Source organism: Melanerpes formicivorus, unplaced genomic scaffold (genome assembly GCF_026170545.1).
Source record: "Melanerpes formicivorus ecotype bairdi unplaced genomic scaffold, bMelFor1.0.p_v2 SCAF_2, whole genome shotgun sequence".
NCBI classification, from domain to species: domain Eukaryota; kingdom Metazoa; phylum Chordata; class Aves; order Piciformes; family Picidae; genus Melanerpes; species Melanerpes formicivorus.
Window position 1 is genome coordinate 26394378 of NW_027142354.1, and position 27250 is coordinate 26421627.

The 27250-nt window shown below is 43.5% G+C and overlaps 1 protein-coding gene across 2 annotated transcripts in view; it reads left to right on the plus strand.

The window, feature by feature from the left end:
- The first annotated feature begins 1245 nt into the window (after positions 1-1245).
- Positions 1246-27250, plus strand: part of PGBD5 (piggyBac transposable element derived 5) — a 73754-nt gene continuing 47749 nt past the window's right edge. For both annotated transcript variants that reach the window (XR_010989284.1, XM_068154066.1), the window contains exon 1: positions 1246-1924. Coding sequence is in view for 1 of the 2 variants with exons in the window: in XM_068154066.1 (XP_068010167.1) it covers positions 1249-1924 (676 nt within the window). In the remaining variant the exon portion in view is untranslated. The remainder of the gene's footprint in view (positions 1925-27250) is intronic.

Genomic DNA, 27250 nt, shown 5'->3' on the forward strand with positions numbered 1-27250 from the left:
CCCCCCCTGCATATAATCAATCCACCAATTCTGATTACTGTTTATTCTGAAAGCACTGCTGTGAAAGGGTAAGCTTGATAGTTGCTATTACTGTTAGTGAAAAGGGAGGCACGGACTGTCTTTTTAATGAGTGTTTGTACAGTAACCAGCACAGTGGGATGCCAATAGTAATAATAATAAACCTTGATCAGATATTTCAAACATTCCTGTAACATCAAACTGTTCTGACTGATGCACAACCAGGGCCTTCAGCTGCTGTATGAAATTCTTACATTACTCTAGGGATACTTCTGAACCATGTTTAACCAACCTGGTCAGGTCACAGATATTTTCACTTCCCTTGTTTGTCTTCTGTCACCATGTTACTTTTAAATCAGTGGCAATTTTGGAAGAATGGCTGGTTGCATCATATCATATTTGCCTAAGAAACCAAAACACATACAGCAGGTGCTCAGTCCCATAACCTGCAACATGCTCAGTGATGGATCCAGTAATGGGCAGCAGCTTGTGCATCACCCCAGACCCATGTAAAACCTCCTCAGAGCCCAAGACAGGTAGTAGGTGCAGCAACCCACAAGCATCTGGCTGGTGGGGTCCAAGTGCCAGGTACTTCCTAGTTCTGTGCTCCTGCACTGTGCTTGCTTTGCTTCAGGGGCCACCCCAGCGCTGGAGCACTGTACTCTGTTTTGGGGCAGAGGCATGAATGTCCTGGCTGCCATGTCCATACTCACACTCTCTCGCCTTCTGTAAATCCAGGAGGTGACAGCGCAGCTCTGATCATGCTGTCGAAGCCTCGACCCAACCGGGTACGACTTCAGCACGTTTCTCCTCCCCGAGGAAGCCCCGACTACACGGGGCTCCGCAGCCAGCTCCATCTGGTGGCCTCTTGCCCTCAGGAGCTCTTCACCACCCTCCCCGCATGCTGGGACTCTATTAACGGACCGTCAGGCAGCGAGGCCAGAGCTCCCGCCTCTGCCTCGCCCGGCTCCTGAGCCTCGCCAGGCTCCTGAGCCGCGCCCGGTTCCAGCACCGCGATCGGGCGGACAGCTCCGACCGGGGCCAGGCTCAACGCATGGTCCCCCCTTCCGGCGGCGGGGCGCAGCGGCGGATCCGGCCGCAGCCGGCACTGTGATTTTAAATGGGCGGAGCGGTGGCGTGCAGCGGGGCGGCCGGTGGGCGGCCCACGCCGGCCCGCAGCGCCCATATAACCCCACCTCCCGGGCGCGGAGTGCCGCGGTAATTGGCTGGATGTGGTACTTGGAGATGTTGAGCTGGCTCCTTCCTCCCATGTCCCTGCACACACACAGGGGCGGGTGGTGCGGGCGGGAGCGGGAGGCAGGGCTCAGCCCCGGCAGTGGCGGGGCTTCCCCCACTCCCTGCCTGCCCGCCACCGTGCCCGAGCCGCTTCTGCTGCTGGGCTGCTGCCTGCGGCCGCAGGACCCGGCCGAGCCAGGCCGAGGGGAGCGGGGGCGGCTGCTGGCGGCGGCCGAGATGATGGCGGAGGGCGACACCGGGCCGGCGCGGAGGAAGGCGCTGTCGCTGCTGGAGGCAGCCCGCTCCCGCTACGAGAGCTTGCAGATCTCCGACGATGTCTTCGGGGAGTCGGGCCAAGACAGCAGCGGCAACCCCTTCTACAGCACCTCGGCTGACTCCCGCTCTGCCGCCTCTTCCCAGGACGAGGACGATGATGAGGAGGACGAGGGGCGCCCGGAGGGGCCAGGGCCGCGGGGCCGGGTGGCTCGGCGCCGTGCCCCTAGGGCGGCGGCCACTCCGGCGGAGCGGCGGCGGCAGCGGCAGGTCGGCGGAGGCAGCGCTCTCCCGGGCGGCCCTGGCCCTATGGAGGAGGAGGAGGAGGAAGGGGAGAAGGGGGGCTGGACCCGGTCGCTGCGAGACGTCCCACCCCCTCACTTCAACGATGGCAGTGGTACGCGGAGGGCGGGCTGCCGGGGCTGGGGGCGGCTCGGCTGGGCGGCTCCGGGTGGCCCTTGGGAGCTGGGGTGCACCCTGACGGTGTCTGTAGCGCGGCGCTGAGGCCTGGGTCGCGACTCCGAGGAGGGTCCGGCTTATGCTTGGCCTTTGGCCAAGGGAGGAAAACGGCAGGTGCCTCTTGCCCCTTGCTTCTTGCCCCGCGCTTCCTGCCCGGGAGCGGCGCTACTGTCAGGCCGCTGATGCTCATGGTGCGGAGAGAGATTGGCCGAGGCAGTGACGGGGAGGACGAGGGGAGGCCTCCTGTGCTTAGTCACAGGCATCACCTCCCCGGCGCTGTAGCAGTGCCCCGAGCGCCAGCAGATGCGGGGAGCCCCGTGGGAAGCGGGCAGGCCCCTTGTTTGGCTGTGCTCTTGTGTGGCGGGTGCCTCTTCCCTGTATACAGGTGGGAAGCCGCGGACCCGGGCCACGAGCTGCCCTGTGCAGTGCAGAAGGGGATCTGGGAATGGGATTCCCTGTGCCTTTTTGTGCATCTGGCCCTAACTTTAACCCTTTTTGCATAGCTTTGGTCCAGAGTGAATACCGAATGAGTGATGAAATAGCATGATGTGACACATAGCAGCAGCACACCGTGCTGAGATCTCAGTGGGCTGGCTTGTGTGGCAAGTTGCACCACTGCTTTGCCTAGGGACGCATTCATTGTACTGTATCTGTCTGCAGGCCTTGGCAGCCAACTTGACTGTCTAGCAGAAATGCTTTGCAAAAAAAAAGATTAACGGTTATGAAGAGCTGGGATGTGAAATAAAGCATTTGGATTGCAAAACGGGGTGTGATGGTTGCTGTCATCTTCACCTGAGCTGACAGTTTGCTTAAGGTTACTTGTCTTAACTGTTTGTGTTTTTTTGGTAGTGTGTAATTTGTTCATTTTCTTGTTAAAGGGTAAGTGAAAAAATGTGCTGCTGTACTTGGCATAGTGTGCTGAAATTGTAATTTGGGACAGTTGGAAACATATCTGAGGAAGCAGCTTGGGGTGGGGGGATTTGGGCACTGGATCCCAAAGAAAGTTCTGTCATACTTCTGACAGATGTGCAAATAGAAGCCAGGTCTAACTCTAGAAATAGATAGACCCTGTAAAGTGTTTAAATACCAAGCTGATGAGCCTCTTCAAAAAAACCTGTGTAAGTGATGATTCTTATTCATAAGCATATCTAAGTTCAAGTTCTGGACCACAAGCTTTATGGTGTGATGCTATTTCTCAGCATCAATTTCAACTTAGTTTCTCTGTCTTTGCTGTCTGACTATCTTTTTTTTTTTGTAGTAATATCCTTTTAAACAGAGACAAAACTGGGATTAGCGTTTTAATGCTCATTTGGGAAAAAAACTAAGTTGATAACTGATTAATTCAGGAATTCGTATTTCCTCTGAAATAAAGGAGTCTGATTTATGGTTGTCAGAAATAGATGCAGATATCCTTTAAAGAAGGTGTATGGATGTTGCTGTGAATATTTTCTTCTAGTAATAGATGGGGAAGAGGTTGCTGCTGCCCTTTCATTCTGTTGATCATCATGATGATACTTGCTATATGCTGTTGCTAGCACAGTGATTTGGTTCAGCGGATGTTCAGTTTGCACAGTGATTTGGTTCAGCGGATGTTCAGTTTGCACAGTGATTTAATGTGTGGAATACATACCCTCTGATATTTTTGACTACTCAAATTCCAAGCTGTGGTAACTATTGTATGTAACTAAGCTTTTAGAATTCTAGACAGACTGGTTTTAAACCATATGTAATTGGAGTCATGCTAAGCATACTTATAGTAGCTCCATTGTCACTTGATTGAACACTGTTCTGATCGAAGAGTTTGAATCTGTTCCTGCTGAGAAAGAGGCCTCCACAGAGGTGAAGACAGCTGTCCTCTGCAGTGGCAGCACTTTTTTGCAGTCACTAATAGAGTACAATCAAGAAATGCAGGGTCAGACACAGAGCACTACCCCATATTCTCTATTCCAATGTGTTGAGTGTAAGAATTCTTTCTTTCTAGATTTGGAGCTTAAAAGAAGAGGGGTTTGTGAGGCTGAGGTAAGACTTTTATTTTATTAGCACTAAAACTTACAGGTGTGGCCTTCTGATCAAATATTATCTGGTCACAGAATGGTAGGGGTTGGAAGGGACCTCTGGAGCTCATCCAGCCCAACTCCCCTGCACAGGATTCAGTTATGACAGGTTTTTAATATCTCCAGAGAGATTGTGGACTGAAGTCATAGGAGATTTCAGCTCTGTCAATGCTGGAAAGAAATCCTTGAATCAGACAAGGATCAAACTAAGCGTCAAGCTGTTTGCTTTGGAAAACAGCCCCTTTGTGAAAGGGAAGGTGCAGAGGAGGAAGAAGTCTAAGTTAGTGAGAATGAGTTAAAGCTGCCAAGAGAAAAAAGTTAGGAGCGACTAACATGGTAACGTAGCGTCTTGTGGTCTTGTTAACTACAGGTAGAAAATATATATAATTTTTTTTTAATAAATGACTTAATACTGTCTTTCCCTCCCCAGTCTCAATGTTATTGTAGAATCATGGACTTGTTTTGGCTGGAAAGCAGCTCTAAGGTCATGAAGTCCAATCCTCAACCTAACACCACCATGGCTGTTATAGCATGTCCCGAAGTGCCATGTCTACACATTTTTTGAACACCTATAGGGATAGTGACTTCACCACTTCCCTGAGCACTCTATTCCAATGCCTGATCACTTTTTCAGTAAAGAAATTGTTCCTAATATCCACTCCAAATCTCCCCTGGTACAATTTCAGGCCATTTCCTCTTGTATTATTATTAGATATTATGGAGAAAAGAAACTCCCACCTCACTACAACCTCTTTTCAGGTAGTTGTAGAAAGTGATGAGGTCTCCCCTCAGTCTCCTTATCTGCACACTAAACAATCCTTGTTCCCTCTCCTCATAAGACTTGATCTCCAGACCCATCACCAACCTTTCTCTGGACATGTACCAGCACCTCAAAGTCCTTGTTGTAGTGATGGGTGTGAAACTGAACGCACTATTTAAGATACCGCCTCACCAGTGCCAACTACAGGGTGCCATCACTTCCCTGCTTCTGCTGGCCACAGTATTCCAGATACAGGCTGTGATGCTGTTGGCCTTCTTGGATACTTGAGCACATTACTGACTCTCATTCATCTAGCTGGCAACCAGTATCGCCAGGTCCTTTCTGGGCAGTTTTCCAGCCACTGTTACCCACACCTGTAGCATTGCCTGGTAGTGTTGTGAACCAAGTGCAGGACCTGGCACTTGGTCCTTATGAATCCTATGCAGCTGACCTCAGCCCATTGATCCAGCCTGTCCAGATCACTCTGTAAAGCGTTCCAACCTTTGAGCAAATCAGCACTCCCACCCACTTTGGTATTATCCGTAAACTTACTGAGGGTGCACTTGATTCCCTCATCCAGATCATTGATAAAGATATTAAAGAGTGGCTCTAGCACTGATCCCTGGAGAGCACCTCTAGTGACCAGTCACTAACTGGATTCATTTGAGTATGTTCACCACCGTGCTTTGTAGCTGTTTGTCCACCCAGTTTATAACCCAGCAAAGCATAAAACCATTCAAGGCATGAGCAGCTAGTTTCTCCAGGAGAATGATGTAGGAGACAGTGTCAAATGTTTTTCTAAATTTCAGGTAAACAACATCCACAGCTTTTCCCTTATGCACTGAGCAGGTCACCTTGTCATAGTAGGAGATCAGGTTCATCAAACAACACCTGCCTTTTGGGAACCCATGCAAACTGTGCCTGACCTCCTGGCTGTCCTGCACTCAAAATTACCTTCTCCATGACCTCCCTCAGCACTGAAGTCAGACTTACAGGCCTATAGTTCCCTGGGTCCTCCTGGCCCTTGTAGATAGGTGTGATATTTGCCAATCTTCAGTCAGGTGAGACCTCTTCAGTTATCTGGGACTAATGTTAAACTGATTTAAAGTATTGTATCCATCCTTAGAATTGGTTCTAAGCACAGGCTGACTGATGCTTTGTCTCAAAAATATACTGTAGGTTCAGATGTGCTGGGGGCTGATGGCAGTGTTTAATGGTTCATTGTGTGCTCAATCTGCAGTCAGTCGCTGTGTGTTTCTGGTGATGCCTGCCTTAGCTGTGTGGCAGGTTCTGACAAACTGGGGAAAGTCTAGATTTTCTTTTGTGTTGGGAGAGAAGTAACTGGATTGCATCAGTATGCAGCACTGTGCTGTTTGTGTCCTTTATGTTTGTTTTCTGCTCTTTCTTCAGAGATCTCCAGCTAGTGTTGTTTAATAAAAAATAGTGGGGAATAAAAACCACAAATACATTAGTAGCTTTCACTGACTTCCTTTGTGGAAATCCAGAATAGCTGTTAACTTTAACAGAAAGGATAGAACAGATGGCTTACTGGAACTTCATGTTATTTCCAGTTAAGCTGCTCTGTGAAATCATTCTCGTTAGTTGCTGAGAAAAATCTCAACTGTATTATGATGCCCTGATTTTAAACTGATAACTAGTGGCAGTGTGTAGTTCCAATTAAAATAGGTGAAGGAAGTAAGAGCCCATCATAAATATCCAAGCAGTAATATGAATTCTGAGATACTAGGATAGTAAGTAGGAGGTCTTTGTTGCAGCTGTTGAGGTGCTTTCCTTTCACAAAGTGACTGACTACAGCAGGTGTATGGGTAGGTCAATGTGTGTTCAAAAGGACAATGGCATCCATGATCACGTGTTGAATCCAGGAATGTTTTGGCATCTCCCTTCTTATTCTCTTCAAACCTTGCTGTGAAGGGGAAGCAGAACTGATTTGTTTGAATGTGAACCTACAAATTGATGCACTTCTAGGAAAGAAGGTCTGACCTCTGCCCAAACAGTACTTTAATTCTACAAGGAGGGGATAGCTTATGGCTTCCATTCCTCTGAGGGCAGGACAGAGCTAGTTGTGGAAGTTCAGAAAGAATAAGAGAACAAAGTGCTGCTAGGATAGGGAAAGTATGACTGACATGGAGAGAGCAAGTACACAACTATTATTGCTTTAGTGACAAGCTAGTAAGGGATAGTAACTTAACATCAACTCTTTGTTTCTGATTGTTCCTGTCTCAGACTTAATTGGTGTGTTCTTTGTTCCTTCAGGAATGGGATGGCTCTTGGTGGTACTTTAATTTGTTAGCTCAGTAATCTGGCCAGGAAATGTTCTCTAATAGATGCACTATTGAATCTGATCTTTCTTCATGAAGGGCCTCAGAAGGTGCAAATATCCTGGTGTTGCTGCAGCTTGCTGTTTCTGAATTGGAGTAGCTGGCATTCGCTTCCTATATCTGTATAGTTCAGCAACCAGAAGATTGAATAACAGATATAAGAGCATTTCTTACTGTTAGGGATAATGTTTTAGGATGGCAGCAGTAGCAGGGAAGTCTGAGCAAAAGTTAATGCTGAAATCTCAAAGTTACAGCAAATCAGTACAATTGTTTTCTTCATTTTCTATGCTGTCCAAATCCTGTTCTTAAGCTTAGATTCATGGCCAGAACATTAAGGCTGTTCCTTGGTGAAGAAGCACAGCAGCTCCCCTTCAAGTTGCATTTAAAGAGTGTAACTAGCTTTTCATGGATTTCCAGTGTGTTTCTCTGAAACACTAAATCTGTTACTATCCTTGAAAAACATGCTCTGATACAACAGCATATTCCTGGGGAGAAGTTACATAGATGATGTCTGTGAATCTAACGGTCTCCTTGTCACCTTGAAGAGGTTTAAATTAATATTGAAAGTAGTTTTTCTTTGGTTTTTTTTCTTTTTTTTGTCTTTTCTCCTTCCTTGTCCTCTATGAATTAAAATGTGTTTTTTTCTGCAAAGACCAAGTTGTGGGAAAAAGTCTTTTATTTCATCATGGCTGCCACATGAGAGGTGATCTTCTCCACAAGGGAGGGTATGTTATCTGAGAGGTGAAATGAGTCTGCACGTTCCAGCTAAAGTCAAGCAGCCAAGGCACAGCTTTAGATTCCAGATCATGACCACCTTCACAGTAGAAAAGGATCTTCTTATGTTTATTCATAAGTGTCTGTTTGCATGTCAGCTGATGAGCCTTCACTCTTGATTGGATCTTTTTCAGTAGTTTTGTTGTTTTATCGGTGTTAAATAAGGCAAATTAATTTAGTTCCTTCAAGTTAGTCTCTAGTATCTCATATGATAAAATGTATGATTCTGTGATTCTATATCATTATAATGGTTTGAGTTGGAGGAGGCCTTAGAGATCATCTAGTTTCAGCCCTCCTGCTATGGGCAGGGACACCTTCCACTAGACCAGGTTGCTCAAAGCCCCATCGGACCTGGCCTTGAACACTTTCAGGGATGGGGTATCCACAACATTTCTGGGCAACCTGTTTCAGTGTCTCACCACCCTCACAGTAAAGAATTTCTCCCTTATATCTAATGTAAATCTACCCTCTTCCAGTTTAAAGCCATTACCCCTTGCCCTATCACTATGTACCCTTGTAAAAAGTCCCTTTCCATCTTTCTTGTAGGCCTCTTTTAGGCAATGGAAGATTGTTGTAAGATCTCCTGGGAACCTTCTTCAGGTTGAACAACCCAAACTCTCTCAGCCTGTGTTCACAGGAGAGGTGCTTCAGCCCTCTAATCATCTTTATGACCCTCCTCTGGACTTGCTCCAATAGGTCCATGTTCTTATGTTGAAGGCCCAAGAGCTGAATATAGCATGGAGTTGTTAATTTGACCTGTGTTCTAAATAGTTTTAGCAGAGCTACATAATTAAGTTAAAGGTAAATAATCAAAGCAGAGGAAAGTGATACAGGAAAGTGAGAAAGGCTTTCATCTGTTGCTTGGTTGACTAAAATTGTAACCAGGTAGAAAGTAGTATAAAGTCTTTTCAGGATATAGGGAAAGATCCAGTACACATACTCTTCCTAAGAGTGTGGACAGGCAGATGATAAGGTAGCATTCCAGCAGCAAGGACACCGAAGAAAATGCTTCTGGGTCAGTCTTGGCCTTAGAAGAGGGCCATATACATAGCACCATCTAAAAGTGATGGTGATCTATTCAGATTCAGGTCCTGATTAGAATCTGAAGGGTTTAGTCTTATTAGATTGTGGTCAGTACCTAAAGATTCCAGAGGTGGAAAAAGATGCTGTGAGAACTATTTAGTTGCCTGTGGCAGATTCTGCTTCAGAATTATCTGGGCCAAATTCTGCCTGTAAATGGATAAAACACTGCTCATCTGAGTTGTTCTTGCTTATTTATATCATCAGAGAATTAAGCTACTTTTGAGTTGCATAACCATGTTAACTACTGGGGAAAAATGTGTATCTATATAATCTGTTCTTGCATTCTAAGTAGAAATTGCTTATTATGACAGCATCCCAACACTTCTAGGAAGATATGATAAATACATCACAAAGATGTACACTGCTACTTTGCAGAGCCTTTATAGGATGACTTAAGGGTTTGAGGTTTTGCTAAATAAGTGAATTATGCAAAGTCTTAGTATATGACATGTCTTATGAAATCGAAATATGCTGCTTTTCAGGTGGTCCTACTGGGTTTAGAACACATCTTCCATCATCACTGAAGTGACTCAAGTGCATGACACAACAGTCTTACTTGATTTGAAACTTCAGTACAAGTTAGCTATCTTATGTTCTCTTTCTTCTTTTGCACACATCTCTGCTATGAATCAAGCATTCAGGGAATAACCTAATGTTGAGAATTTTCACAGAAAAAAACCTAACCTGTTCTTTTCTGCTTTTATAGAGAGAGCCAGTTTTTGTGAGTACTTTAGACATGAAAGCCTATAAATACTGCAGACCAAGATCTTCTCCATAGACAGTGTCTGGCCTTTCACAGAGAAAAGGCATTTTTACTCCTACATCTTTTAACTTCATAAAGTGAACATTTCCCCCTTGCAAAAGTAGATAAGCTGCTCATGTCCTTTTGTCAATATCACAGAAACAGTACAGCAAACGGTTTTCTTGGCTGTGTACTTTTCAGTCCACTTGGAGAGGAAGTTAGCCTCTGCTGAGTCTGATGAGGATGCTAACTGTGGAGCTGACTTGCTAAGACTGTATAGAAACTGTCCTGGAGGCCACAGACTTAAAAGAAGCTGGAAATTTCTTTTAGGTGTGCTTGCTCATGTAGGTGTTTTGTTTCTGTCCCCTGTTCAAGCTTCCAAAATTTTGGCCTAGATGGTTTTAGCAGTTTGGGAATACAAGGTGCTTCCCAAAGGGAAGTAGTGAGGGATACAGCTACACCTCTTATCCAGAGGTCAGTGGAATATAATCCCTAAAGTACCTCATCCTTCCCAATACTGGCACAAATTTGGCGTGTTACTAGGAAACAAAACGGACTCAAAAGGAGTGCATGGCTAAGACCAATGGATGAGAATATTAGCATTTGACGTCTTGCTTCCTTATGGCAAAGCATCCTTTCTAGAGCATATCCAAGCTCCCATTCTGTATTTTGCAATAAACAGGATGTTAATCAGTCTCTGGCTCTATCTGAAAATGAATGGACGTAGAAATGAGTGGGTCTTTTTAAAACCAAAGCCAGAGTTCCATGAGGGGCTGCAAGAAAACAGGGTTGGAGGCTCATTATTGTATTTTTGAGCCTGTATAAATTACTCCTGGATTGTCTCCTGATTTTCTGAGACGACAACTGGTATTAATGGCACATGGTAGAAAACATGCTTTCCCTTAGACAGCATTAGGGATTCGCGTGACCTGTATTGACAAAGTGTGATTTCCATTAAGGATGAAGAACAAAACAAAGCAACTTCTATTCAGCAAGCTATAAAAAGCTGTGGCTGTGTAGTTGAAAACTTGGCAAACTGAAGTGCAGTCAGTGAGGAACACTGTAAGGATGCAAAAATCATGTCAGAGAGGGATACCTAGGAGACACAAAGAATATTGTATATGTCTCTATGGATGGGGAGAATTAGCTGTGTATTGGACAGGAGGATTTTTGGACACAGTTAACAGATACAGTGAGCCTATTAGTGGGCACAAATAGAAGTGTTATTTCTAGTGAGCAGAAAAAATACTTAAAGCAGCTGCTGTAATAACCATGATTCATTTCTGGTTACATATGACAGAGAGGTGGGTGTGCATGAAAGACTAGATTGAAGTAAAAAATGAGAATATCTTTCTTAAAGTTACTTACAAAATTCTGTATTGTGGAAAGTCTGACTACCCAGTGCATATAGTGGGGTGGTTGGGTTTGTTTGTTTGTTTGTTTTTTATGAAAGGTGGCTAACTTCCCAGTGAGTAGCACTTGAAGGTGTGCCATGTAGGGTCAGCATGTAGCAATGGGTGTGCAGCTGTTCCCATTGATGCTGCAGTGCTGTCTGCACTGGATTCACAGGGCTTGGGCAGTAGTAATCTTGTCAGTTCATGCTCTGAAAAACTACTTTGAAGGGGTTCTGTGTGCTGAAACTTGTACATGTATGCTCACCGCTTGTGGATGGGGATCTAGTGTTACTTTGAGTATGGGGAGAGCATTTCAACTGGACTGCAAGGTGGCCAGCCTTCCCCAGAGTGCAGGGTGCTAGTTCATAAAGCCTCACTTGCTGCAGTGGCCTAGTGAAAATGAACCATCTTTGGTTTGGGGTGAGGGATTCCCACCATCTTGAAAACTATGAGATGTTCTTACATCTGTCATGCCTGATATGTGGCATTGTGGATATGAATACATATATGGATGTAAATTCTTATTTAGCCTTTCAAAGGGCTTCTAGCTTGTTGGGTTGTACTCCTGAATGAAATCTCTAAATGAGAAGACCTTCTTAAACTGGAGACTTTTCTTCATTTCTTGTCCATTCATAGATACTCTGTACTTACAAACTTGTCCTTTTGTGTAGTTGTTAGCTGGACTGAGATAAAATAAAATACAGTGTCTGAAGGTTTATGCTTGTGACATCTGTGTTAATTCCCTCTTGTCATTGGCTTTGAAGTTAAAAGAAAGTAAGCACTAAGACTTGGAGTGCCTTTGAGTGATCCATAGCTATTTTCATGGTGCTAACATTGCTGCAAATAGTCTCAGTCCTTTCCTTAAAGGGTAAGGAAAGGAGTTGGCTTTAAACATATCACAAATCTCTCCCACTGGAAAAACAGTGATGGGATTTGGAGTGACATACCACTCTTTCCACTTGATGGGGAAGTACTTGATAAATAAGCAATGACCCTCAAAAAAAGCCTTTCTGTCTGCTTGTGTACTAGTGGTTGATGACTCACACCAGCCCTCTGTAATTGTGTCCCATGAGGCATGGGGACTCCCCATGGGGATACATCAGGTCAGGACTTGGCACCTATGGCCTGTCCTACTGCCCCAGTCAGGGGGCAGCTGAGGGCTCTGAGGCAGTTGTGGACATCAGGCATATCCCTGGCAACAGGCTGAGGCTGGCTCAGGATGTAGGCCTGCAGGTGGGCTCAGCTCATCTGGGTGAGCTGGAACTCAGCTGTGGCTGGCACAGGGGCTGATGGCCCCTGGGGGCTATTATGGAGCCCTAGGCCAAGGAACATAGTCAGGGACAATTAAGCATGGTGGTGCCCCTGGGGCACTGGCAGCAGCTCCCTGAAACAAACTCTGGCAAAAGCCATGACTTTCTGTAATGTCTTCGCAAAAAAGGTGTCAAGAAGGAATTTGTCAGTTCCTGATTGGGCAGCTCTTCCAGCCTGCTTCCCAAAGACTCTGGGCTGCCCTTACCCTGTACCTAGAGCTTGGGAGAGCCTGGCTGCTGCCACAGGGTGACTGTGAGATAATGCTTCTTGCTCCCTTTCTATTTCATAGGTGCCCTGCAAGTTCCTTTAGCTTCCAATTACTTTTGGAGTTTAATTCTTATGTATAAAATGAGGTACCAATTTGTGGTGTGTGGTGTGCCTGGAGTGATTGTGTGTACTTAGGAGCTATCTAGGAGCCTTGTGGAGACTCACCATGGTCACTGCATTCCCTTTCAGACTGATCCCCTTGTTTTCTAAACTGAACCAGAGGCAAATTCTTAAGGCATAAAACATCTCTACATTACTAGCTCTGTTTCACATTGTCCTTTGTGTTACGCTGTATCTCTTGCAACCAACCTTCCAGAGGTTAAAATTTATAAGGGGAAGAAGCATACAGATGCAGAAGTATCTGACTTATTAAATGCTGTGTCTGATATTCTCACTAAAATCATAATGACTGCAAATGTCTGTTTCTGTTGTTTCCATTTGAATTTGGCAAGGTCTGGCTTGCTATCTCCCAAAATGCATAAAGATCTACCAAAAACCTTAAATGTTCTGTTGGAAGAGTTTTTATCTCTATTGTTAATCTAATGAGAATTTGAAACCACGTTCTTGAATGGAGATGGCCTTACCCAATTTGTTTGTTAAACTTTTAGATAACATGAAGACTCCATGTACACTGGAGGACAGACAGAGAATTTGCAGTTGACAGCCTGAAATAGCCTGACATGGGTGCAAGAGATGAATGCTTAGTGTGAAAGCAGCAGTGACTAACAGTGGAAGTGGGAAATGAAGTGGTGCGGGAAGAGCTCTTTACATGGAAATGGAACTGGAGGTTGAACATCAGAAAAATCTGACTTAGTGTCATGTTTTTGTGAAAAGGCTAACATCCTCCCCAGATATTTAAAACAGGGTGCACAGGACTTGCCATTTAAGAGAGAGAGTCTGGTTCACCAACCTATCTGAGAAGCAAATAGTCAAATGTGAAGAGAAAGGACAGAGAAACAGAACAATCTACAACCTTTCAGTATTCTGCTTTTAAGCTAAGTGGCAATACAGATAAGAGCTGTTACAGGAAAGGGGGTTATCTGCTCTGAAAATGGAATATAAACAAGAAGTGTGAATTGAATTGGTGGATGGTCAAATCAGACATCATAGAAACTTTCAAACAGACAATGCAGTGGTGCAGAAGACATGAGATTTGTCACTGGAAATCTAGGAACAAGTGGTGTTTACCTGTTGTAATAGACTGACAGGCAGTATTGTGTGCAGAATGGGAATACAGGCCTGAGCTAAAAGGACTTACTGAGGTTCCTTCCAGCACTCTTCCACTTTAGTTTGGCTAGGGTAAATGCAAACACTAGGGAAGCTGCTTAGTGGCAAGTCATACATTGGATTGCTATGCAAAGGACTTGTCACTTGCATCTCCTGTGTCAGCTTTGGTATCATGAAGAAAGTGGTATAGCTTGTGGGAAGGAGCTATGTGCTTACATCATGCCTCCTGATCCATTAAAGTGAAACTCCCTCTTTGCATTTGCTCAAGTGTCACAGGCACACTTGGTATTTACTTAGGGTATTGTTCTCACCCTTTCTTCTATAGTAATGATTATGTGTCCATGAATCTTGTGTCTCTGGACACATGACTAATTCTGAGCCTTCTTTCTTTGTGTTGAAAACACTTACCTTCTTATGCCAGGGAAGCCTGGTACAACACCACCCAAATACTTGGGAGATTAGGAATGCTACGCTGTGAAGTTACTGAGTTACTGCATCAGCCAGTGGTGTCAAGCTAGTAGTAGACAGGGAAGTGATTCACAATAGCCAGTGTGGCTTTACTAGTGGCAAATCCTGCCTGACCAGCCTAGTGGCTTCCTACAGTAAAATGGCAATGTCAGAAGATAAAGGACAACCGATGGATGTTATCTATCTGGACTTCTGCAAGGCTTTTGACATGGTCCCCCCACAACAGAGAGATATAGATTTGGTGGGTGGAATGTTCAGTGGGTAAGGAATTGGCTAGATGGTTGCATCCAGAGGGTGGTGCTCAATGGCTTGAACTCCAGATGGAGAGCAGTGACAAGTGCTGTCCCTCAGGGGTCTGTACTGGGACCTGTGCTGTTTATTACTTTTATCAGTGATACAGACAATGGGATCGAGTGCACCATCAGCAAGTTTGCAGATGACACCAAGCTGAGTGGTGGTGTTGATACACCAGAGGGACCTGGACAAGCTGGAGAGGTGGGCCCAGGTGAACCTCATGAGGTTCAACAAGAGCAAGTGCAGGATTCTGCACCTGGGCTGAAATGATCCTGGGCTGGAACACTGGAACAGGTTGCCCAGGGAGGTGGCTTGGGGCCCTGTTCCTGGATGTATTCTAGATGCGGCTTGAAAGGGCTCTGGGCAACCTGCTATGTTTGAGGATGCCCCTGCTTACTGCACTGGGGCTTGGACTAGATAACCTTTGGAGGTCCCTTCCATCCCAGACCGTTCTGTGATTCACTTTTTCCTATCTTAGGATCAACAAATCATGCAGGGTTCCAGTCAAGGTCTTGTAGTTCCTTGTTCAAAGGTGCTAAAGGTCTCTATCTCCACTAAAGATAACTTAGAACCTACCTAAAGCTACCTGGAGACCACTGGTTTACAAGTCAAATGCACATCACTTTCCTACAGAGTAAGAGATTGTCTTTATTTGAGCAGATAGAGAAAAAACTTTACTTATTGGTCTGTAAGATTTATTTTGACCAGCAAATCCAGCTACTATCTAGTCAGATGATCATCCCAGCATTGCCTGCTAATGTCTTGATCATACACTTGATTCTAGTTTCATATTTGACCAAATATGAAACAATTTCTTTGTGGGTGTCATCTGCCTTCATGCAGCCAACTCCACTGAGTGAAGGATCTGGGTAAAAAGGATACATTAATATTCTTTCTCATCCCAATTGCTGCCAATTAACCTGGCTAGAAACAAAACAAATGAATTCAACTATCCTGTAAGTAATAACTTAGTCTTACCCACTAAAAACTATTCTAAGGCAACCTGTCTTTGATACAAACACACTGTATTTGTCTTAATGTCATTGATTAGTCTTTCCTCCAAAATCTATCAGTCTTTTAGGAGTATTGAGATGAGGGTAACAAGTGTGAAGTGCTAAATCTCTTATTTTTCTTTGTTGGGTTTTTTTCCCCTTTTTTTCCTCAGCTTGATGTATTACCTTGAACTTAGATTTACTGGTTTCTTGTTAACAGGGCTCCTGATGTTAGAGGTTTAGAAACAAAGGTACATACTACAGTGCAAGATTTGAGTTGTCACTGCCATAGGTATTGCAGCTTCTGGTTTCCTGTCCTCAGACCCATGAAACTTACTCTCATATGAACCTCTTCAGTTGCCTTGAAAATGAAGGCAAAATTTTTGCCCCAACAGCTGAAGCACACCTAGGGTATCATATATCTGTGTCCTCAAAATTTCACTGACCTCACTTGCCCCTTCTTCCCCTTCATCCTTATTTTAGTTAAAGAACATTTTGTATCTTTCTGTACAAGGCACAGCTGTTCATGGTTAAGAGGGTTTGAGTATAGCCAGAAGTAACTTATCCTGCAGTCCCACTAGATCAGGGTAAGTATGAACCACATTGAACTCCGTTAGGTGAAAATTACAGTGCAAGCACACCTACTTCTTTCTGGGACAGGTGGTGGGTGTGAAATATTTGTCTATGGATATTTTTGAATTGGTGCTGTCGAAGAAGGTACCGAATATGAAAAGTTGTTCTAATGCACTTGACGCTGTTAATGCTGTTGTTGAGATTGGACCAGTATTTAAAACTTTTAATTTTCTCTTTGGCTGTTGGCTATCACTTGCTGAATCAATGAAAAGAAACTAAGTGAGCATTAGTTTCTTTCTAACAGCAGCCATTTGTATTACATGCTGGAATAGAAACTTTTGATGGCATTTTATGGGCAGATATTCCAGTTGAGTGAGCAAAATGTTAAAATACAAATGGTGCCTTTTCTTCAGGTCTTTTGCTGAAAGGTTGACTCAGAAGGGGTCTGAGAACTGACCTGGAGCAGCTTGACATTGAGCAGTGCACTACCAATTGTTCTAATTTCAGCTTTCTTCCTGAGATAAAAGGGAGATGGATTTCTTTCTTTTTAAGCTGAAGTGGGCAGCTAAAGGGAGAATGCTTCAGCGCAATACTTAAGCCAGAAGAGGAGAAAGCAACAAAGCTGTTCAAAAATTTACTTTGAACTTTCTGTTTCTACAGAATCCTTTTAATCTGTACTATAACCTTTTCCTAACCTGCTCTTCTCTGCTACAGCATTTAGTTTTTCTAATTGTATTTAGCTTCTAGAATCCTTTGCTGTCACAAAAATGAATGTTTCTTGTGTTTTAATATAGATCCTACTGATACTTTGCATTTTAGCATTGTGTGCTCAGTCATTATGAAACTTTTTTTTTTTATTCCTGTGGGCTCTCTGGACACCATGTCTCCTGTTAAAATTGTATGTAGTCTGAGGCAGGGTTATTTTGTTCAAAATTTGCTGCATATTGAGCCAAGACCTTTGCAATTTTGCTGTGCCCCATGTGCTCAGCTTCACTCCTGTGGGAGGAAAAGGTCTTCCAGGTACTGAATTCTCATCTACCTTATGCAAAAATAGCTGATGGGGATGACAGCTTTTTGAACTGCTGAAGGATGGCTTGCTTGAGTTCAATCTTTATTAGACAACACATTTGTAGTGAGAAGAGGCTGAAGGCTTTAACAGCATCTTCTGTGATGAAAAAGGTAGTTGATGTTGAGAGGCAAGACCATGCGAAACCAGACTCTTGCTGTTCTTCCATTCATAGTGTCACATAAAGACAACAGCTGGTACTTTTAACACGCCAAAGTGATGGCCATATGCCCCTGACCATGCTGCTTACCCCACACTCTCTACAGCTGGTGTTCCAGATCTGCTTGACTGGGAGATGCTGTATATGAACTGTCATGCCCACCAAGACGTCAAAAAGCTACAAGGAATGCTGTGTGCAGCTCAACAAAACTCGAGTTTCAGTGCTAATAGAAGTGGTGCTTATCAATGGGTTTGGTTACAACTGAATGTTAGGGATTGCAAAGGACCTCAAAAGATCATCTAGTCCAACCCAACTGCCAGAGCAGGACCAATCAACCTCCTGTTTGAATGAAGGTTGCACTTTGGGGGTCACAGCTGCCCCTGCTGTTTTGAGTGAAGTGTGAATGCATTTGTAGTCCTGCTGCCTGGTAGAAGGGACTAGTGGAAGTTTAGAGGCTAATGCACTGAGTAATGAGCCAAATTCTTTGCAGCAAGCTTCTGAGGAATATTATCCCTTCTCCCCTTGTCTGTTGGTAGGAGTAGGGATTTGGTGTCCTCGGACTTTTCCCTTGCTTGCACAGTATGACCTGGAACAACTTCTCCTGCAGACATTGGTTCTAGAGGCAGGAGGATGTGGCCAAAACCACATCGTACTTTCTATTAAAAAAGGAAAAGGCAATATTTCTGTTTAAGCATTTTTAGTGTGACTATTAACTTTTCTTTTTGTGACTAGCTGAGCTCACTGTAGCTATTCCTGTTTTGTTGTTTGTTTGCTTTTTTTTACAGGCTACATCACTTAACATTGTGATATTTACACCTCTAAGCCACTTATTTGAAGCAACCCTGGGCTATAAGAAACAGGTGTATCCTCAAAAACATGTACTTCAGTGTAGTGTTGCACTGAAAATTTGTTAAGAGATCCCTTTTGGTATTTGTTGAAACCACCACCTGTTTGCTCGGACTATCTGAGGAACATAAATGCCTGACATTATTACATAGCTTAAATCCAATGGCAAGTTGTGACTGGATTGTTCCTTAAACATAGTATTTAATTAGATTTTAATAAATACTTTATATACTTAATCCAATATGTTTGGTATCAGTTCTGAGTAAAAGTGGTAGAAAACTGACCCACGATCAGAAGGAAACCCCACATTTTGTGGAGAACACATGAGCTGCAATTTGCTTGCCAAGGTTTGAGAAGAGTGATCAGAATTTTTTGAGTGGTAATAATAATTAAAACTCAAAGGTGACTGTCAGGGAATGGTAATATAGTACATTATCCTTTGAATTCAGAGAAGCATATAAGTGCATGTTTATATATGTTTATGTATGGTACTACTTTAATGGTATGGTACACTGTACTAACCTACTAAAACAAGAATGACTGTCACACCAGTGCAAGGACAAAGGGCAGTAACTCCTTTTCTTTTCATAGTGCTATAAAACCTAGAAGCAGAGCAGCTGAAGCTTATGGGATTTGAGCTTGCATCAGCCCTCTGCTGAAGTGAGGCTTTAGTCTGCTTTAGTCATGGATGCGATCATTGAGGAACTATAGGGCAGTATTCTCCAAACATTTTTCACCATGTACCCCTATCAAAAGTTTTTTGAGCAGGTACCCCCAATCTATATATATTTATTTACATATAAATAAGAAGTATGAGTGCATTTATATGAAATGCACTACTGTACTAATATGCTATGTACATTATAAAACATACACAAACGCAGAAATTAAAAAGGATAAGGATGAAGTAAACACTGTTTTTTTTTTTTTAATTTTTGTTAATGGTACAAAATAATATTTTCTTCTGGCACACCATGCTAGGGCTTTGATATGAAGTTCATATCAAGTTCTGCCAGACTGCTTAAGTCCAGGCCCAGAAAGGGAATGCCTGTGAAATGGCTTGGCTCTCTCTGCCAGGGGTACTTCCAGATCAGATATTTAGCTGCAATGAAAAGCAGTTTGTATACCTGCTTTCTCTGTCTTCTCTCTCCTTCCCAGATAAATAACATTCTAGGTTGCCTGTCAGGCTGGAGATGTTGATCACTCAAGGTTTTAAAAACTCTGGGCCCAGCCTTGCTAATAATCCAAAGGCATTGCCCCCCAAAATATCGGTGGGGGTAATAGCACTTGGGAACTTGTAGAATCTGGCCCTAGGGGAGGAATGTAATCAAGTCTTGATGTGGAAGGGAAAATGCTGCCTGTTCAGGGCCATTCACAGTAAGGAGGAAGGAAGCCACATTAAGACATGTTGCAAGAAGCTGGTGAGTTGAATGAGATGCAGCAGGTCTGTTACTCTTCTTACTCTTCTTAATTTTACTTTAGTCAGTCAATGTAATTTAAAGAATGAACGGGGAGAAATGTTGCTTAAATGAAAGACCTCTGTGAAGCAATGAGTGGCCAAGGAAATGGAAGGGCAATGCAAAGGAGCAAATTTGTTTGAAATATAAAACCACCTTTAGCAGTCAAGTCCAGACAGCTCAGAAATCAGGAGGCTCCCTGTGGAGATACATATTCTTATTCTGTATTTGCCTTGCTAGTCTCCCACACAGAGCCAAGAAAGTGGGGGAGACACTTAGCAATCAAAACTTGAGGTTCTTGGATATTCTTTTTCCTGGGGGATTCCATTTTTAAATATCAGAAAATGGAAAAAAAGAGTTTGGAAACAGCTATGCATTCTTGATGCCAAAGCTGCAATGTTATTATCCTGACTTGAGCAACAGCATTGCTTGGTCTCTGCTGGAGAGCCAAGTTGACGCTAGGGTTTCCGACAAATGAATGCTGACTGAGGCACCCTCAGTGAGGGCATGAAGAGAGGTTTTGGCTTTCTAGAAAACAGTTATAAAGAAGCAGAGATGCTTGGATGTCAGTACCAACAAAAGGAAGAAGAGTTTTGCCATATGCAAGGAGTGACTTGCTTAAAAAACCCTAATTTCTTTGTTTATTTGATGTAAGTAGAGTCTGTGAAGCATCTAGAGAATTGAGTTTTCCTTGTAGAAAATACTGTAGTGCTAGATAGATAAACACTGATGTTCTCCACACAGATGCTCAGTGCTTCCTTCCCAGCAGGAGCTGGCCAAGGCAAGAAAGGAACTTTAAAGGGCAGGTCTATGTAACTTGTTTCACATCTGCTATGAAATTGCATTGATTTGGGTGGGCTGGCATGGCTATACAGAAGGGTACAATTTTTCTTTGCTCACTTGCAGAAATATGTACATCACCTTTTTGGTGGTCTGTTTTTAAGCCCACAGAATGTGAATCCACACTTCAAGATTTTGAATGCTTCTTACACTAAGTTGAAGTGTGAGAGGGTGTAGGTGTGGCATGCTCATACCTGTGGATTGTAGAGAAAAAAGCAGGAAACACAACTTTCAACTCTTTAACATTATACTGTCTTCAAAATGAAAGAGAAAAGTCTCCACCAACAGACTTCCTTCATCTGCAACTACAACACTTGGTCTGTCCTTACCTGCTAATTGGATATTCCTTGCCAGAAAGGGTTCAATGGAAAAAGTATGTATGAAAATGACTGTGGGTATCAGTACTTTGTTAATTTATGTAGACCAGTGCCTGGGAGCAAGGGAGAGAAGTGTAAGAGGAACCGGAGCAGGTTAGACCATCTTATTTTTGGTTTTGTGCAGCCACAGGTCCAGATCTTTGTTCTGTGACTTACAACTCAATAGCACAGAGTTGGACGCAGTTGCAACCAAAAGCTGACCACTTGCATGTCATAGCTCATCTTTGCCTCAAAACATACATCCTTAGAAACAACAGTTGTAGATTGGAAGAATTAATACTAACATAAATCTGATTCCATCACTTCAGTGAAATGCCAAGAGAACTGGAAACTTGGAGGTGTGGCACTGTCTCAAAACCACAGGTGGAATGGTGGGGAAAGCAGCAGGGAAGTGGAGCTTGGGGAAAGTCAGTCAGGTAGCAGAAACTAGCTGGGGAAGGCTGGGAATGTGCAGAAGGAAAATAGGGCATATGTCCCCACTGCCAGCCTGAGACAACTTGGCCACAAGAGCATATTGCTGGCTCATGGTCAACCTCCTATCCAACAGGACACTCAGGTCATTTTCCCCTTCACTGCTCTCCAGCAGCTCAGTCCCCAACCTGTACTGGTACGTGGGGTTGTTCTTTCCCAGATGAAAGACTCTACCCTTGCCCTTGTTGAACTTCATTAAATTTCTCCCTGCTCAACTCTCCAGCCTGTCCAAGTCCTGCTGAATGGCATCACAACCCTTTGGTGTGTCAGCCACTCCACCCAGTTTGGTGTCATCAGCAAACTTGCTGACTGCACTCAATGCCCTGATCCAGGTTGTTGGTGAATATATTGAACAGCACTGGTCTCAGTACTGATCCCTGAGGGACTTCACTAGATACAAGCCTCTAACTAGACTCTGTCCCCTTGACCACAACTATCTGACTTCCTTCCTTCAACGAGTTCTCAATCCACTTCACTACCTGATCATCCAGAACCCACTGCCTCAGTTTAGCTGCAAGGATGTTTTGGGAGACAGTGTCAAATGCTTTACTGAAATCTAGGTAAACCTCATCCACTGCTTTACCATCATCCATCCGCCTGGTTATATCCAAGGCTATCAGCCAGGGGATGATGCACAGCTCAGTTGTTCCTTTGCTTTTATTCTAAACCTCTGCAGGAGGACTGTGATGTGTAGGGCTCCCTCTCAGCAAGTTTGGGGATGTAAGAGGGAGTGAGGGAGAATAAGACAGTCATTTGCCACAGGAAGCCAGAAACCTGCAGGCCCATTTTGCTTGCTTGTTGGTGTGCAAGTTAAAAAGGAAGATAGAAGGGCATATTAGTCACAGAGTAAAACGTTCAGGGAGGCTGACTCCCAGTTCCAGAATTTGGGAAATAATTGCTCTGTCTTGGTGGGCAGGCAGTTTGGAAGGGGAGCATCACTTCTGTCTGTGAGCAATAGTAAAAAATTCACAGCCCTTGTTTAAATTGTCACCAAGTAAATGCACTCAATCATATCATGAAATCATAAACCAGCATTGTATTAAAAAAGCAGCTTACATCTTTCTTCTTTAAGAAACCAATCCAGAAGTAGGTAAGAGCGTGGGGGACAGGATGTGGGGCCAGAGTTTACAGAGCAAAGAATATACTCAGAAACATCCTTATTTTCATGTTACTAAAATGTTACTTTAAGCCTGCCACTGACTCTGCCTATGACATCTAATAAGTTACAGGTTTTTGTTCTAGACAGATTTTTCCATGTTTAACTCTTCTGGTAAACCAAAGACCTCTTCTGATACCTGCTGTGAAAACTGCATGAGGAGGACTAGGGCTAGAAAATGTGAAGCTCCAGTCTCTGAGGTTTTGAGCTATAAATGTCATAATCTGTGGTTACAAAATGGAAAGCTATTATTTCTATGATAATACCCAGAAGCCTTGGTAGGAATCAAAGTTTTGGTTGGAAAAGAGCTCTAAGATCAAGTCCCACTGTCAATCTGTCACCACCATGGCCATTAAACCATGTCCCAAGATGCTGTGTCTGCAGAGTTTTTGAACACCTCCGGGGACCATGACCCCACCACCTCCCTGGTCAACATACTCCAGTGCCTGACCACTCTTTCAGTAAGGAATTTTTTCCTAATATCCAATTTGAACCTTCCCTGACACAACTTGAGGTCATTTCTTCTTGTTTTATCACTTGATACTAGGGAGACCACCCCCCATCCCCCTAAGACCTCTGTTCAGGTAGTTGTAGAAAGCAATGAGGTCTCCCCTCAGTCTCATCTGTTCCAGACTAAACAATCCAAGTTCTCTCAGCATCTTCTTATGAAATCTGTTCTTCAGACCCTTCACCAGCTTCATTGCCCTTCTCTGGACATGTGCCAGCACCTCAAAGCCCTTCTTGCAGTGATGGGCCCAAAACTGAACACAGTATTTGAGATGTGGCCTTACCAATGTCAAGTACAAGGGTGCCATCACTTCCCTGCTCCTGCTGGCCACACTATTCCAGATACAGGCCAGGATGCTGTTGGCCTTCTTGGCTACCTGAGCACTTTGCTGTCTTGCATTCATCTGGCTGTTGACCAGCACCCCTAGGTTATTTTGTAATGGACAACTTTCCAGCCACTGTTACTCATACCTGTAGCATTGCCTGGTGGTGTTGTGACCCAAGTGAAGGACCTGGCAGTTGGCCTTGTTAAACCTCATACACACATTGGCACCTTGATCCAGCCTGTCCAGATCACTCTGCAAAGCCTTTCTAACTTTGAGCAGATCAACACTCTTTCCCATCTTATTTTCATCTGCAAACTTACTGAGGGTGCCCTCAATCCCCTCATCCAGATCATTGCTGAAGATACTGAACAAGAGTGGCCCCAGCACTGAGCTCTGGGGAACACCACTAGTGATCAGGCACCAACTGGATTTGAATCTGTTCACCACCATGCTTTGGGCCTGGTCATCCAGGTGGTTTTTAACCCAGTGAAATGCTTGGCACTTAGTAAACACAAGGACACACTTTGCAGTGGTTGTTCCCAAACTAATGGACCTAGTTTTTATATAGCAGAAAGATACATTGCTTTTGTTTTCCACTTCACACCTTAATGTGACCTGTATTTCATCACCAACAACTATTTATTTATTTATGTAAGTATGAATCATGAAGTGAGCATAAATCCCATGAAATTCTTTGGAAGTCTCTGCTGTATGAAATCTCTGTTTCTGCTAGGTCCAAAATGAGAAACACAAGCTAATTCTTCTTTTTGTAAGCTGAGGCATATTCTTACAGTGATAAAGTCCTCTAAGGTCTTTCAGCTTTCTTTGGTTCATATGTTGGCAGCCCCCCCGAAGTGTGGACTAGATGACCTCCAAGTGTAGCTGCTCTTCGTTGTGATAGATGGCTACCAGTAAGCAGTGCCTGTCTGGTGACCTCACATCTTCCCTGTATGATCTGAGAGTATAGCATACTAAGAATGTTCACGGAGGTGGACCTTGGCTCCAAAGTAACTGAAAGGCTGTGGAGAAAGACAGGATGCCCTTCTTTACAAATCTAGTTCCATGGCCTGGTTTCTGCTCTGCTTGTGCCCTGGCAGCTGCACAGCATGATGGGAGCTGTGGGGGGAGCTCACTGCCAGATGTTGAACTGGCTCCACACCGTAGCCAGGCAGAGGTTGTAAGGGCAATGTTCTGTTGCTGAGGATCCTCATGCACTGTTTGGCTCCAAGTTGTGGTGGTTCTGACTCACTTTCTGCAGACAGAACTCACTGAAGTTAGCACAGCCAGTATAAGTAATAAATTCATGTTCCCCCCACCCCCCATTTTCTCAAAACAGAGAAGTTGTGAGTTTATGAGAGTTATTAGGAAGCCTAAGCAGTGGGAGTGTTGTAGAATATGTAATGCATGTGGTGAGAGAATTAGGTATGTTGATGTGCAGATATATAGAAAGAATTTATTGAACTTCCCAGCAGCTTGGCTATTTTGAGTTCAAATGTTCAAACAGCCTGTGGCATTGGTCAATTCTAAGGGCAGGCACAACAAGGATGGAAAAAGGCAGTCTAACAACCAGGACATGAGTAGAAGCAGAAAGCAACTCAAGTCCACAAAGTGATACAGTTCATGTGTAAAGGAGCCGTGGCCCTAGCAAGTATTCCAGATACATGAACTTCACTTGCATCTTAGTTGTGTGAAGAAAATATTTGAACTTTCATCTGCCCCTCTGCCTAATACACTGGGGGAATGCACCCAGAAATGCAGGTGCATGCTTTCCTACAGTAGCAAAAGAAAGTGTAGTGAACAATTGCCATGGAAGCTGATGCAGCAGGAAGTTCTCAAGCTCCTCACCATTTCCACAGTAGTATGGGGCAAGAAGAATGGTCAGGGCACCTTGATTATCACCTTAGGCCTTGGGTGGCCACCATCACTTTGAGTGGGAAGGCTTTTTGTGTTGGGTGGGAACAGGTACATTATGTGTCCCTGACCTATTCCGAGTTGACATGCTAGACTTGACTTTTAAGAGGTTTGCTCTAATGCTGAAGAAAGTTAGATGTGAAACTGGATCTAGTATACAGCAGGGAAACAAGCTGAATTGCATGAGGTTCCTTAGTTTACTAAATACTTTGCTAAGTTTTACTGTTTAGTTTAAATTTTAGTGTTTTGTTTATTAAAGCTTTTTATCTAATGTGTCATAACTCAGCACTGTCTGGTGCAGAGGCCAGGGACTCTTGACCATAGTCAGAACTAAGCAGCTGTACATTAATTTTCAGTCCTCTTTCATTTGTCCTTGGATTGCTTTTAAACCCAGCTTCTAATTCTAGCAGTGGATAGAAGTTGGACTGCAGTATGTGGATCACTTTATCACTGATGTTGTGAGAAAAACAATCCTCTTTAGTGCTGGGGAGGAAAAAGAAAGTGTCCTTTCATGGAAGCCGTTTGAAACGATTATTGTGACAACCATTATTATATGCAGATGTGGAGGCATTGTCAAAGACATCTAGAGGCTGGAAAAGTGCAGACAAATCACACTTTGCTAAATAACTTGGAACAAGCTTAACTGAAACAAAATGTAGAGCAAAGGAGTGTTCTACTGAGCACTCAGACAAAAGTGCAAGCTAAGTTTCTGAGGGTAGGTGACCTAGGTTAAACTTACCCAAAAGCATGGTTTGCTGATAGAGCCATTATGGTCTAAGAAGAGCAGAATCTTTGGAAAGGCTATGTCCAGGTTTTCTCTTTCCTGTGTAAGGAAGACAATATAGTGTCTGTTTGGGAGTTGGTTAAGTTGTTTTTTTATTGCATCCTTGTAGATTGGCTCTGACTTCCAAGTAACTCCACAGTATGAATTCTGTATTAACTACTTTATATAGAGTACTTGTGCTAGGCAGTCCTAAAAGAAAGTAAGATTCATCTACCAAAATAACAAATACAAACATCTACTTGCCCTAAAATATGGGTCAGAACCACAGCTGGTATAAATTAGGATGACTCCTTTGATTTAACAAAGTACACTTGTCACTGAAGCTTTGGATGCTTTTTAAGTGAAGATGAACAAGATACAGCATAGTTTCCAACTTTAAAGACCTGGCCTGTTTCCTACAGGAGAGCAGTATCTGAATTAAACTGAAATAAAATACAGACAAGAACTGCTACATGAACTTACTTAAACTGTCTCGACAGGCTTGTCATAAGGCCATCAAAATGCCTATGGCTTGAGAACGATCTGTTGTGATTAAGAATAGAATTGACATGAAAGTTTATGTGAGGGAGCTTAGTGTGAAACCAAAATTCTGAAAAATCTCACTTGGGAAGTATTTTAAAATTGGCTTTGTTTTCACTGCTGACTTTTCAGCTCTTTCTGTTGGTCTCTAAACATTGGGAAAGATGAAAAATTGTTTAAACTGTCTGTCATATTTCATCAACTGACACTTTCCATTAAAACATGATTATTAGTTTTTTATGAATGTGTATTTTCTGACACAAATCTTTTGCCAGCCTTTTTCAATGTTCTCTAAATAAGCCTCAAAAATCGTATTGTGGTCTTTTGGAAAAAATAACTTATCAGAAATATAAAACAGTCTCTAATTGATTGCACTTAGGAAGAAGGAATTAATTGGCTTTTCAAACTCTAGTCTTTGAAAGCTGTGTCTTTTATCCGAGGAGAAAATATTTCCTGTTGCCAAAAATTACTGTGTTATAGATAGATTTTTCTTAGTTATGTATCTGTATGCAATGCACCTAATTGTGCTGTCCTCGTGTGACTATGAAGTGTTAGACTTCTGCTCT